This window comes from Mixophyes fleayi, chromosome 1, assembly GCF_038048845.1.
Source record: "Mixophyes fleayi isolate aMixFle1 chromosome 1, aMixFle1.hap1, whole genome shotgun sequence".
Lineage (NCBI taxonomy): Eukaryota > Metazoa > Chordata > Amphibia > Anura > Limnodynastidae > Mixophyes > Mixophyes fleayi.
This window is the reverse complement of record NC_134402.1, coordinates 128,005,114-128,019,030: the sequence shown is the minus strand read 5'-3', so window position 1 is coordinate 128,019,030 and position 13,917 is coordinate 128,005,114. Positions and strand designations below refer to the sequence as shown.

The following is a 13,917-nucleotide window of genomic DNA, read 5'->3' as shown; positions in this document are numbered from 1 at the left end:
TCAATGGCGGTTTTGCAAAACCAAAACCAAAACCAAAACACGACGGTAATCCAGATCCAAACCGAATCCAAAACCAAAACACGGGGGTCAGTGACCATCTCTACAAAGAATCACTATGGCAACTGGTTGTTATCATTGAAAATATTTTGAATTTTATACATAAAAGTCTACTTCATAGGTTTTTGAAATGGGATAAGCAGTTGAGCAAATAAAAGCATTATTTCTCAGGGCTAGTCAAAGCCCCTAACCCAGTGACCATGGATGACTCCCATCCCTAGCAAGCACTGTTTAACTCTGTTTTGTACAAATTTAGTTTACAGAGTTGTACTACATTTATTTTCACTGGCTGCCTTTTTTCCTGCAAGAATTCTAAAGCACTTTTATAAGTCCAAACAAATCAAGTAACATCTCTCATAGGATTTCGCACTCCTCTTGCAAATTTCTTAAAAGTATACTAAAGCACCAAGGGGAAATAATAAACTAATCTGCGCCCCATGCTCATACACACGTATCATGTTACGATTATAAACAAGGTAATGTGTGTACGTAAATTCAAGTAATTACATAGTGCATGGAAAAAAAATCTTTGCTGGAAGTTCTAGAGATGGCCTTTGACAACAGAAAAGGTCACCTTAGCTTATCTGTGGCTTTGTTGAGTCATTTAATGCGTTAATGTGCCTTTCCCCTCATGCAAATAACCTTTTGCTTACAAGCCCTAAAGTTTTTAAAATTATTGTCATTTCATACATTGAAAGACACTGCAATCAGCCAACTTATTGCCGACAACGGCAAATAACAGAGAAAAGTAGCTTGCACTGCAAATGCAAATAGAATGTTAAATATCAATGTATGGAAACCTTTTTTTATGTATATATGTATTTATTTACAGTATATAGCTTTGATTGTTTGGAATATTATTTTTAGATTTTGTTGTACAGGCCAACTGTTGAGCAGAGAGTTTATTGTAAAGAAGGAGCATACTTTCTGGGGCATTCGCCCTCTGCAAAATTACTTGAATTCTGCACCGGCTCAGAGAATTTCAGCCTATACTTTTATTAAAATAAAATATGCACAAAGCACTTTGTAAAAATAAGTAAATATTTAAATAATTGTTTAAATAATTAAACAATTAAAAAACAAGTAGCCTGCCTCCCCCAACTGCTCAACCAGCCCCAGCCTAGGCTGCATTCAATATCACGATTGTGGGGTTCCCATACTATAGTGAAAACTAGCCCCAAACTAGTGAGAGCAGGAATGGTGCCTCTATATTAATTGGTCTGTCATCGTCCAAAGAGAAAATAAAATCTTCTTTTCTTCTTTCTTGATCTGTCATAGTCCAAATGGAAAAAAAACAATGGAAAATCCCAATAAAAAAAGATATGTAGACCATGAGCAACCAACACAAAATGATCTGGGATTCTCCGGGACTCTCTTCACCAGCATCACAAGGGCCATGGTAAAACATTCTTGTGACTGGCTGGTGCTGAAAGCAGTTACTTCCCCTGTGCATGCATAGTGGAAAGTAGGTAATTTATTTATGGGATTTATTGGGGGTTTTGTTTCCGATTTTCATCTGCACTACAATGGATCAAGAAAGAAGAAGGGGAATATTTACTAAACTGCTTGTTTGAAGAAGTGGAGATGTTGCCTATAGCAACCAATCAGATTCTAGCTGTCATTTTGTAGAATGTACTAAATGAATGAAAGCTAGAATCTGATTGGTTGCTATAGGCAACTTCGCCACTTTTTCAAACTCGCATTTTAGTAAATGTACCCCGAAGTCACAGACCTTTTCAGCACGGGACTGCTAGCATCTAGTAGCATGGAGCTAAATTTTATTATCACATGGTGACCACATGCTCCAGATCTCCCTACTATAGTGGAAACCAAATCAAGCTGTCTAGTACTGAAGTATATTAACGATTCGGGTGGAAGAGGCATATTGCCCATTTATTAAACTTATTTCTTTTATTTATGCAGTGCAATGTACATGTTTTATTAGAGATGGGAATGCAAATTAACTTCTCTGCTCTTATGTTCCTGCAGAAAATATATTTCTAGGCACACCTAGACACACTTCTTCAAGAGTAGGCATGCAGCTATGTGGACTACTGAGAAGCATCAGCGTAAAATCAAGGTGTTTTGCTGTGCATATCTAGTGCACTTGTAAATGACCTCCAGTGTTTCTTAAAGTTGTAATACCCAGCAGTCTCCTAATCACTGACACTTCTTTGCCACCTTAACCTTTTCCTGCACTACACAGTCCACCTCAGTACATTCTTCTCTCGTAACCGAACACAAAGTCTCTGCACTCATAGTTTCACACCACAACCTTCACTCATAACTTCTTTGCTCCCTCTCCTCAAATATATATCTCACCTCTTCAACCTTTTTATCTACAACATCACATCTCCATTCTCTGTACTTGCAAAGTGAGATCTACTTAGAGCAGTCTAAGGGGCAGATACATTTCGGCCACGGTAGTATAGGATTAACGCGGTGTTAGTACTATTACCTTTAATACGATAATTTTAACCCGGTTTACTCACGCCCAGAGAGGTGCGAGCAAAAATCAGCATTAAAATTACCGGACAGTAATATTGCACACTTTTACCGTACTAATGGTAATAGTGCGCAGACCGCGTTATTCTAGAATAACGCTGCCGAATTGAAGTGGCCCCTTAGGGTCATTCCCCATACTACATTCTATCTAGCAGTCACCTCAATCATTTGTCCCCACTTACATTTGTCCTACAAGCTGCGGCAAGACTGACCTTCATCTTTAGCTGATCCATATCTGCAGCGGTGGTAGTCTTCATTCGACGCTGACAAATCCGACAACACATACCCCGACATGATAACACTGATGATGTCTTCACCAACAAACTATTCAGACCGACTGTTTGGAAAACACACTTCAAAGGATTCTGATCAATGAAGATGCCGAACGCCTAGAATGACGCAACTTTGATGCCCACCTGTATTATTGGTACTGTTAAAGTGTTCATTTAAGGAGGCGCCGAATCTGCAATATGCTTTACAGAGGCTTGTAGATTGTACAGCCGGCGCCTCCTTAAATTAACACCTTAACAACACCAAAAATACAGTCGGCCATCAAAATTACGTCATTCTAGGCGCCCGGCATCTTCATTGATTGGAATCCTTTGACGTGTGCATTCCAAGCAATCGTTCTGAACAGTCCGTCGGGGAAGACACCATCAGTGTTATTATGTCGGGGTGTGTGCTGTCGGGGTTGTCAGTATCGTATTCACGTACCCAATCCATCTGCAGCATCACTTTGCAAATCCATACACAGGCTCCCAAATCAATAACACTACTACTTTATACACCACTCATTGATATCCACCAATAGAATTCTTTACCACTCCTGATTAGTGTCCTCCCCTAGCCTCATGACTTTAAACGTCCTCTGAAAACCCACCTCCTTACCAAAGGATACCCTGCTCCCATGTAAAAAACTTCACCGCTGTCCCAGTCTCCAGTCTTAGTTATAATCACTCATCTTGTCACAGTTATGCATTTTTTCCACTTGGCAGTAAGCCCGCCTTACTCTTTGTTTTCATTTCTACACTTATTTTTTTATTGTGTAAATCCCTGTTTTATGTATGTTTTCTTCACTGCTCAGTGCTGCAGAGCACTGTGGTACCTTACAAATAGACAGTAGTAATAATAATAATACATTATAAAATCAGAGAAAGCACTAAAAAAATAGATTTACCATCGTTGACACAATTGCAAATCCACACTGGTATCGTCTTCCTCCCTCAGTGAAAAGCATGAATGGGCACATATAAGCTTTACATCGGTTTACAGCGAATTGGTCCAGTTTCCCCATGGTTCACAAGATAAAGAGGAGCCTAGAAAACATATGAATACAATCTAGTTAATTACCCACATATGTTTTACCAAATAAAACAACTCATTCACCTGAAATTGAAAGCAAATTACAAGTTTTATTTTTACTTAATTTTAAAATGTATCATTTACCACTGCAATCTCAAGCGCAAGACTGGTCAAATACATGCCTGTTCATGGACCATTTAAATATTGTGACAACAACACTGGAACAGGGCATGTAAATCTGTCCCAGGTTTCTCTCCTATATGTTCTGGAAACCCCAGCGAACTGTTAATCTGTTTTAAACGGCTTGCTAAGGACTTTTGGCCTCTGGTAAAAGATGGTAAAGGGTTCCTGGGGTTATGAATGGAGAGTGAGGGCCGGCTACATCTATTAGGCCCCATTTTGGTTCTTTTGGGCTTCCCTTCTGATAGCAGACTGATTAGTGGTGTGTTTAAATAGATGTCAGTGTGATCAGTCAGAGTCTCGGCTCTGTCAGGGGGAAGGGACTGCAGAGTTTCTATTAGAGAAAGCCTGCCATTTGTTGTGTGTGAGTATTCTATATGTGTTGGAACTTATAACGTTTTCTTTCCATCACTTGACAGTCAGGAACAGCTTAGTGTTTAGTTAGTGCAATGTACGTCATATTCTGGATGAATCAGAACTTCAGAAGCAGAAGAATCACCATCATTTTTGCTGGTTGGGTAAATTTGGAAAGTTGCATATATTTTAAATAGTTTGACGGCAAATAAGGAAAAAGTAAGCCACACGCTCACATTTTCAAAACAGCTGTGTCAAAATGACTTTAAATGATTTAAGCACAGTCTCTGTAAATTTCAGAAGCGAGCACAAAGCGTTCACTTTTTGCCCTGATTAAACATTTGTGTGTGCAAAGTTATTTTCAAAAAAACACTCCTCCAGAGAATGTGTTCCTGCTTTGGAGTTTGCTTTTCTCTGAAGTTTAGTAACTGTAAAATAGCTTACAACAGCCAGCCAGCCAGCATGCACACATAAAATTTAATTATCACCATGCTCTCTATGGCAAAACAAAATGCCTTTAAGCTTTACATTTTCAAGTTTCAAAAGCAAATACCACTACTATTCTAACATGTGTCGCTAGGTGTCACTCTAAAACCAAGGATGTCAGCATACGTTGTATCACAATCAAATTCCAAGGCATGTCAGACTATTACGCAGTCCTGCAACCCACATAGCTTTATTTACCTTGTAAGGACTACTTACAACGAGAGAGAGAGAGAAGAGAGAGAGAGAGAAGAGAGAGAGAGAGAGAAGAGAGAGAGAGAGAGAAGAGAGAGAAGAGAGAAGAGAGAGAAGAGAGAGAAGAGAGAAGAGAGAGAAGAGAGAGAAGAGAGAGAAGAGAGAGAAGAGAGAGAGAGAGAGAAGAGAGAGAAGAGAGAGAAGAGAGAGAGAGAGAAGAGAAGAGAGAGAGAAGAGAAGAGAGAGGTGAGAGAAGAGAGAGAGAGAGAGAAGAGAGAGAGAGAGAGAAGAGAGAGAGAGAGAGAAGAGAGAGAGAGAGAAGAGAGAGAGAGAGAAGAGAGAGAGAAGAGAGAGAGAGAGAGAGAGAGAGAGAGAAGAGAGAGAGAAGAGAGAGAGAGAGAAGAGAGAGAGAGAGAAGAGAGAGAAGAGAGAGAGAGAGGAGAGAGAGAGAAGAGAGAGAGAAGAGAGAGAGAAGAGAGAGAGGGAGATGGAGAGAATAGTCAATTCACAACCAATGCTAAAGGACGAATTGAATTCTGCGAGTTATGCTGGTGTCAGAAGCTAGAACAAGGTCATGTACTGACATACAGTTTTCATTAGGTAATAATGTGTCCATGTCACATATGAGTGTTTTATCTATGAGGACGCCATGAAATGCTCTGGCGGTGTAAAAACACTCTGAAGCAGTTATAATACATAAATGTATAAATATGTAAAGAAAAGGTAAAGGTTAAATGAATTACAGCAAAGTTTGGGGGAATTGATCTATTTTTGTGTGATATGTTAACAATTGTGCATTTGTACATAAAAGAAATGTGCTGGCTGCTACAGTTTTTTAGCACTGTAAATGACCCCCAATGATCATGAAATGATGATTCCACCTGGGTATATCCTAAGTACAATCCAGTTCAAAGATGTTATTTTCCTGGGTTCTGGTGGATACCTCAAATGTCATCTGAGTGCAAAAGAAAAAAGTTCATACCCACCAATCAGATTCTAACTGTCATTTCTAGTACAGTATAGAAAACAATCAATTAAAAATCAATCTGATTGGTTGCTTTGGGCAACATCAACTCTTTTCTTTGCATTGGTTCCATAAATACCAATTTATATCATGCAAAAAATGCATCCACTGTACGTGACTCATAACATTTCAATAAAACCGCAATGTCAGCATGATCCTATCACATTTTACAATATAAATCACATCTGGTTGCAATATACAAATAAAGGGATAAATTCCCCTTCTGAAATATAGGAACTGAGGGCTGAATCTAAGCTTGAGGGATATTAAATCTAAGGCTGGATCTGTTAACTGTAGTGGTACTCTGGGGTTAATAATTTGACTAAGGGAGTACACACATCTGATGTCACTGAGGAGAGATTGTCAGAAGTGATATATTAGATGGGCGGAGATTAAGCAGCCTCTTGGCTTCTGGACGTCCCCCCACCCACCCTCCCTGTTTGTTGAATGTCGTTAGGGACCGTAGGTATGCAGTCAGTTATCTACAGTTTTTGATTCCGGCCACGGTATGTGAGCGGGCCTGGTGGATATCACAGTCAAGGCAGTGATGGAAAATGCAGTCACGGAAACGCAGTGCAGTCAACGGACAGTGGTGAGGGCACATTATGGTAGCGGGCACACTTAACCCGCCTCTCTTCGATGGAATTAGCTATAGTCTCGGTCCAAGTACTGCCTAGCCGGGTCGGCTTGTGGTTGCTTCCATTAGCCCAGAAGGGGGCGGGTTCTGTAGTGTCCGGGGCGGCTGCCCCATTTAAGGCAAATATGTGCACCCGGGGTGTGTTGGGTTGTCCCGTTTGCGGATGTCCCATGGAAAATGATGGGGCATCCTGGTTTGCCGGGCGGATGTCGTGCTGACTGCTCTCTTTTCTCCACCACCATATCTTCTAAATACATTTTTTTTATTTCGCCACACCTACGTTTTTGTGTAATTATTTAGGATTAGTTAAATAGAGTTAAGAGTTTAAGGGAGGAAGAATGTCAGCCGTTAAGCATTTTAAGACCAGTGAAAAACTGTGGAAGCTTATCTTGTTTCTAAGTTAGTGTAACCTAAAAGCACTCACAGTGACATGCATAAGGATAAGCCTTCACTTGTGTACATCTTTGTTCTCTGTAACAAATGTACTTGTCACCAGCCATAGCTCATCAGGCTGTGGCTGCTGCAAGATAACACAAGGGGATGACCTCTTTGTAAGGAGAGTAGACCCCCACATCGCTAGGTATAACTGAAATACAAATGCCTCACTTTTTCCTGGACCTGCTGCTGCTGCTGATAGTTGCTAAGCAAATCATGCAGTTATTTGTTCCACTAGCTGCTTTAGCAGTGATAGAAAAATTATCTCAATACATGCTTACTATTTAGAATAGATTGTCAGACTTATCATGAAATACATTACATCCTAGAAGTGGGATTGCAGATTAAAAACACACAGTTGCCAGCATAAATTACAGATGTTCACTTCACCTGATGTATTGGAAACATGCATGGGATAAACACAGACTATTCTAAGGATAATTAATGAGTAATTAAAGAGTAAAATTGTCAAACTAGATCAGTAATGGGCAACAGGCTCATCCAAGTGTCCACCTGCGGCCCGAAGCGCTTTTGTCAGGTTTGTTTGTTATAGCTTGTAACACTTGTTTAAAATGCTTGATGATATGTTATTACAGATAGGTGTATTGTTTTTTATTAAAAGTATTATTTTAACTTATTATAGAGAATAAGGGTAATGCTCAGTCCAGTTGAAGGCTAGATGCGGTCCCATGCGGTCCCTGAAGAGTATCAGGTTTCCCATCACTGGACTAGATGGATCAACTGCACTTTACTTTTCCCCAACACTATGTTTCAATGCATGACATGTTATACAATCATGGTAATTGCAAAAGATGGCTCATATTCGGATAAGCCACTGATTATGGCATTTATTGTCCTCTATCCCAAACCCTTACAAACTGCTTTAACATTAGATAAATAAAGCAGGTGAAGTATACAACCCCTAAAAGTCATACTGTTACCCAAGATTCCACTCAGATAACACTGCAAAAAGGAAACGAGAGTTGCATGAATAACACCTGGTTTCTCATCTAAAATTGAGAGTACTGTAGGCACATAAAACCTTCTTGGTGTTCAGCGAGGATGAAATGAAGAAAGAGATTTTCTAATAGCCACATTAACAGTAATCTGCTTTGTGGCCCAATAGTTGGCCATATCAGGTTGGTTAGTCAGAGGCATGCTTCAGCTAACAATGAAAGAGGTCTTGATTAACAAAGCCAAGTCAGGCAGAGAAAACTAAAGACCCTGTGTGTGTGCATGAATATGATCTCCAAGATAATATCCAGTACAACATATTTACAAAGAAGCAAATCCATCAATACAGATTTGTCATGTTGCTGAATATGAATACTGTGTTCATGTACTTGCATTGTTGCCAACAATCCCTAATATCCAGGGTCAACTGCAGGTTTTAAAGATTAGTAAATGGACATTTTCTACCCTGGAATTATCCCTGTTTTTCAGTACTAACTAACTTCACAAACATTCCTCACTTTATGCATGTTAAATGCAATTCCTACATTTTGATCATTTTATATTTATTAAAGAAGTGAACTTAAAATGCAAAAACTTATGTTATAATCCAGTCCAGCAAACATGATGAGATGCTCCATGTTCCACTTATACAGTGTTGTGCTGATGTGCTTAATGCTCTGCAGCAAAGTGTCCTTGGAAACTATTTTTACAACTGTTTTTGTAAGATAGCCTTGACCCAGATCCTTACAGAGGTTAACATATTAATAAGAAACATCAACAGTGGACTTTGAGTTAGATGTTAGATGCATGAATTGTACTCTAATCGAACTCAAGTTACAAAATATGCACAGTATACTGTAAGTGTGCACTACAATGCAAACAATGTATGAAATAATTGGCAAGCATAAATAAATTATTTTTACTCTTGCCACCTTTGTTCCAAAGAAAAATAAAAGAGGATACAAATTCTAACGGACACAGACTGTGTGTTTAGTTGCTGACCCTCTATGTTGCTGCTGATGATGCTGGTTCACGCGAGTCACCCTGATGAGTGATTGTTCACATCAAGGACCTGCACAACAGTTAATGTACTTCTCAGTAAGAAATCCACAGGCTGTGGCCCCCAGATTTTCCCACTAATGCCAGTTTACATTGCGTATCCTGTGTGAAATCGCTCTGCTCATGCCCAGGAAGTGGGCGCATGCATATGCTCCAATGGAGACTTGCGTGTTTCTGGCACTTACACCCCACCTGTGCTTGGAGAGGCGGGGTGGGAGAGGCAAGGGGCATGCAAACACAGGTCAACTACACTAAAGGCTTGTTCATGCAAATGAGGCTCATGCAGACCTGCAGAAACACACACACACATATATATATATGCCTGGATGGAGGTGAATGTTTTGCACCTGCTACATGGCAGGTGCAAGGACGCACTGATGATAAAGACTTATAGTAAACCAGGCGCATATGTTGCTGATGCAACTCGAGATAAATTAAAGCTCTGCATATGGGCAGATATATACTTGCTTTTAGTGCTCTTTTAAGAGTAAGTTACTCAGAATTTGCATCCATCCCTGCACCAGGCCCATAAGCTTTAACATCCATCTTTAAAGTAGGCCACCAATATATTCTCTCAATCTATTATGTGGTTATTAGCACACTAGTATGGCCTGTATTTATGGGCACAGAATAAGAGTTTGGGGCATAGACCAATATCTACAAAGGTTTTTCCAGTAGGAATTTTAGAGGTGTGAATAGAAAGCATAACTAGAATACAAGAATAATCTATAGCATGGACAGAATGAATAAAGACCTATAACATGGTCATATGCCAGAAGAATCTATACTATGGGAGGGTTTCAACAAGCCGTCTTGGTCCAACAGATCAAATGAATGAAGGAGAGCATGACCTTTTAAATTTTTGGATCATGGACAATGAGTAAGGAAGAAATTAAATTGGTAAATTTTAGGGCTCACGACCACAAAGATAAGCTTCTAAAACAGGTAGTGTAGAGATCTTCACCTTTAGCAGCCGCCTTTCCCGTAGAACTTTATATGCTCACAGGTACTCAGATGTCCCCAGGTCTTAGGCTCAGAGTAGTAAAAGCTCATCCAATATGGCCGTAGCACAGATAGAACCGCGGGTGCTAGTCCAGACTGGATTGGGTAGTCAGTAGCAGGCTGAGGTCAGGGGTCCGAAGCAAACAGGAAAATCAATATCCAAGCAGAGGTCAGGGTCACAAGCGAAACAGCGAAGTCCAGAATACAAGCCAAAAGGTCAGGGCAACAGGCAAGCAGGCAAGGTCCAAGGTACAGGCAAGGGTCACAACAATAGATCAGTCAAACAGGAATCCAACAGCAGGTCAACACAGCACAGGACTGGAAACACTATAACCAGCAGGGAGGCTAAGCCCTCCCTGCCTTAAATACAGAAGGTAGCCAATCAGGGTCCTGCCCTATAACTATCTACAGGTGCTGCCTAATAAATAAATACATAATTAGCACGCAGGCTGTTCCTTAATCTGCACGCGTGCCCGGCTGTCAGCGTTGCCAGGACGCACTGCTGTATTAGAAAGTGTCCCGTTATCATGGAGACGGTCGGGATGAGGGGAACCAGAAATGAAGTCCCGCTGTTGCCAGGACGCAGCCGGGCCGCTGAAGGAGGAAGCGAGCTGTGGATCACCGTGGCTCGTGACAGTAAAGAGAGGGAAGGTACTGAAGGTTATTATCCGCATGGATGAAACTTGCTGTATTTATTTTGCGGAGACAGAATGTCCCCAACTGCAAGTTATGAGGAATCAATGTTATCCAGAAGTAACGTATTGAAGTAAATAGAGAAATATGTTTTAGCACAGAGCTGTGAAAAAGTCTTCTTCAGAAACTAAAAAGAACATTATTCTATATATGGAATCTACACATACTTACTCATGAGTTCAATAGCAAGGCTCCAAAACACATAATAGCAAATGCTGGCTAACATGATTTTGGGGGCAATCGCAAATGACCATACGCAGGGATTAATAAGCCTAATAAACTATCGGTAAATGTTTGTGAACCACCAAACTGTTACATAGCTTTTAGAACAGTGAAGTGAATTGTGACCAATTCAGTACAGCGGATTCCTTTCAGGATCCATTTGGCATCTGTATTTGGATATGGTGTACCCCAGAAATATTACCTGTGGTTGTTCAAAGACATATTTGCCAACCTGTGTATACAAACTGTTTATCAGAAAATGTTACAGAACGATTTAACAAGTTCTCAGCTGCGTACGCGGCCAGTTGAGTCCAATGCCAGCCCATGTGACCAATTAAATGCAAGCATTGGTACCCTGGTGTATCAATTGGTTGGTTTCAGACACTAATTAAGATGTCCCCTTCTATGTACAGCAGCATTCAAATTCTTTGTCAAGCACCACTTACCGGGGTGCAGTGCACAGACCTGCTCTCCTCCATCGAGCCTCCTACCGCTGCTGACAGGTCCGCCAGTGTCCAATGGCGGCCACCATCTTGAATTTGGGGCTGCACTTGCATCTTTTATTATGTTCTCTATTCAGCAATTAACTAAATGCTTGGCATTCCCCCTCGTTCTCCAAACTATTTAAGGTACCTGTTTTAGCAAAATCGTGCCAGATCTTTGCATCCTGTGACCTTTAACTGCTAGAATAATTGTATCAAGGTATCCTGTATCCATGTCTATTCATCAAGTCCTGGTATCCATCGTCATATGCTTCTTATCTAATCCTGGTATTCTGTATCCGTGTCTATTCATCATGTTCTGGTATCCATTGTGATATGCTTCTTATCTAATCCTGGTATTCTGTATCCGTGTCTATTCATCAGGTCCTGGTATCCATCGTCATATGCTTCTTATCTAATTCTGGTATTCTGTATCCGTGTCTACTCATCAGGTCCTGGTATCCAGCTTCATATGCTTCTCAACTAATCCTGGTATCAGGGCCTGATTATCCAATAGGCTGACTAGGTTGCAGTCTACGACGCAAGGTTTTGTGGGCAAACAAAATTTATTGTGGGTGAAAAATTGTGACAGACAGAGGTATAACCTGAAATTCATTTTAAAATATAAGAGAATAGTTGTTCTCTAAATTAAAATGAAATCATGAAAGAACAATGGAGTAAGATTTTTAATCTTGATGTATTCCCATGGTAAAGGTTGCAGACTATCAGTCATCCATGGGTGGGTGAGGATAAGCAAATAGGAGAGACAAGGACAAGGATGGTGACAGCAACAGACGTGACAAACCCCTTCACCTTCACCCTCCGTACAGCTTGCTCATTCCTCCATTCTGCTATACAGTTCTAATTTAATGAAAATTAAATGAGTGATAAATTGCATTCATTAATACTTATAGCGTATTAGCCTGGCGTGGAAGGCGAGGGGGCGGGCCAAGCATTTTAGACTAGGGTGGCTTAACCCTTTAATCAGGCCCTCCCCGGTATCCTGTATCTTTGTCTATCCACCAAATCCTGGTATCCAGCACTACTTGCTTCTCAGCTCATCCTGGTAACCTGTTTTCCAGTATCCATTCCTATTCTGGTCACACCTTGTTGGCTCCAGTCATTTTTCCTCACACCCAAATGAGTGGAGATTCCAACCATAATATCGGTGTGAGGTGACTCCGCACACATTCCAGAGACACCCTGCGCCAAATTGAATCGTCCCCAATGAGTCATGGTAAAAATAGAAATTGTACAAATACCAATGGTTCCCATCCAAGTAGATTGAACTTGAGACATGTTGCAAAGAAGCAATGGTAAAAAATTGTTCAGATGTGGTTGCTGGTGGAGATTTACCAAAATGAAAAGCTGCATGCATCAAACAAATAAACATTTGACCTGTGTATGATGAGTGTCAGTTAACATATTTAAATGATGCCTTATTTTGCCTGCGTTTTCTTCTTTTTATTTGGCATGCTATTCTGTATTACGGTCAATTATAATCTTCTATTTGGATAAAACTGTCCTTTTCTTGCACATAAGTTACATCTACAGTATGTTTATGCTAGTGGTGATATATATTTGCGTCCATGTATTCCAAAGCAGTAAAAGGGTATGAGACATATGTTCCCTCAGCCTTTGAGTTTCCAGAGAAAAATCAGGATTTAAACAAATTTTAAAAAAATGACATACTTTAGCGTGTCATTTGTGCAGGCCAAAGATAGTCGATATTCTCTGTAGTGAACGAATTTCTGAACGATGGTTCGAAGGGGCGCTCCATGTAATCTGAATTGAATACATAGTATTGGTAAACAAGCTTTAAGTCCCAAATGTGTTCATGAGCCATGTTTCAATAAAGGAGCATGTATCCCTCCACTTTTTCAGGGAAACCCACCACCCTGACATTTATTCCTTAGAAAGTTTAACAGGACATCCAATGTATGATTCCACAGTCTGATTCATAGCAGCGGAGTGTGTTGAGTCTTCTAGCATAAACACTTGTCTCTCCACCTCCTCTGTTTGGTCTCTCAGTTTCTGTTCATCTGCCATTACCAATATAACACCTGATTACTTACTTTTAGATAAAAGTTGATTTACAGTCTACAATAGATTGTAAATGGATAGGGAGTGATGGACTAGTTGCGAAATTTGTGGTAGATTCAACTCTCTGCCAGACACCTTGCGTCATTGTTGTGGCTGGAATCTCTGCTCATTTCTCCTTGCACCTCTATGGGTTATATTTACTGTAATTATCGGCAATGTGCGCAGCCGAACAACGTGGTGATGTCCGAAGACCCACACTGCCAGCAAGTTTTCTGTGACCCTAACCCAAG

The 13,917-nt window shown here is 40.4% G+C and overlaps 1 protein-coding gene across 1 annotated transcript in view; it reads right to left on the bottom strand.

The window, feature by feature from the left end:
- SEC24D (SEC24 homolog D, COPII component) overlaps positions 1-13,917 on the bottom strand; it is a 117,936-nt gene that overhangs the window by 64,741 nt on the left and 39,278 nt on the right. The window contains 3 exon segments of the mRNA XM_075200336.1: positions 3,740-3,760; positions 3,763-3,829; positions 3,831-3,878. Coding sequence (XP_075056437.1) covers positions 3,740-3,760; positions 3,763-3,829; positions 3,831-3,878 — 136 coding nt within the window.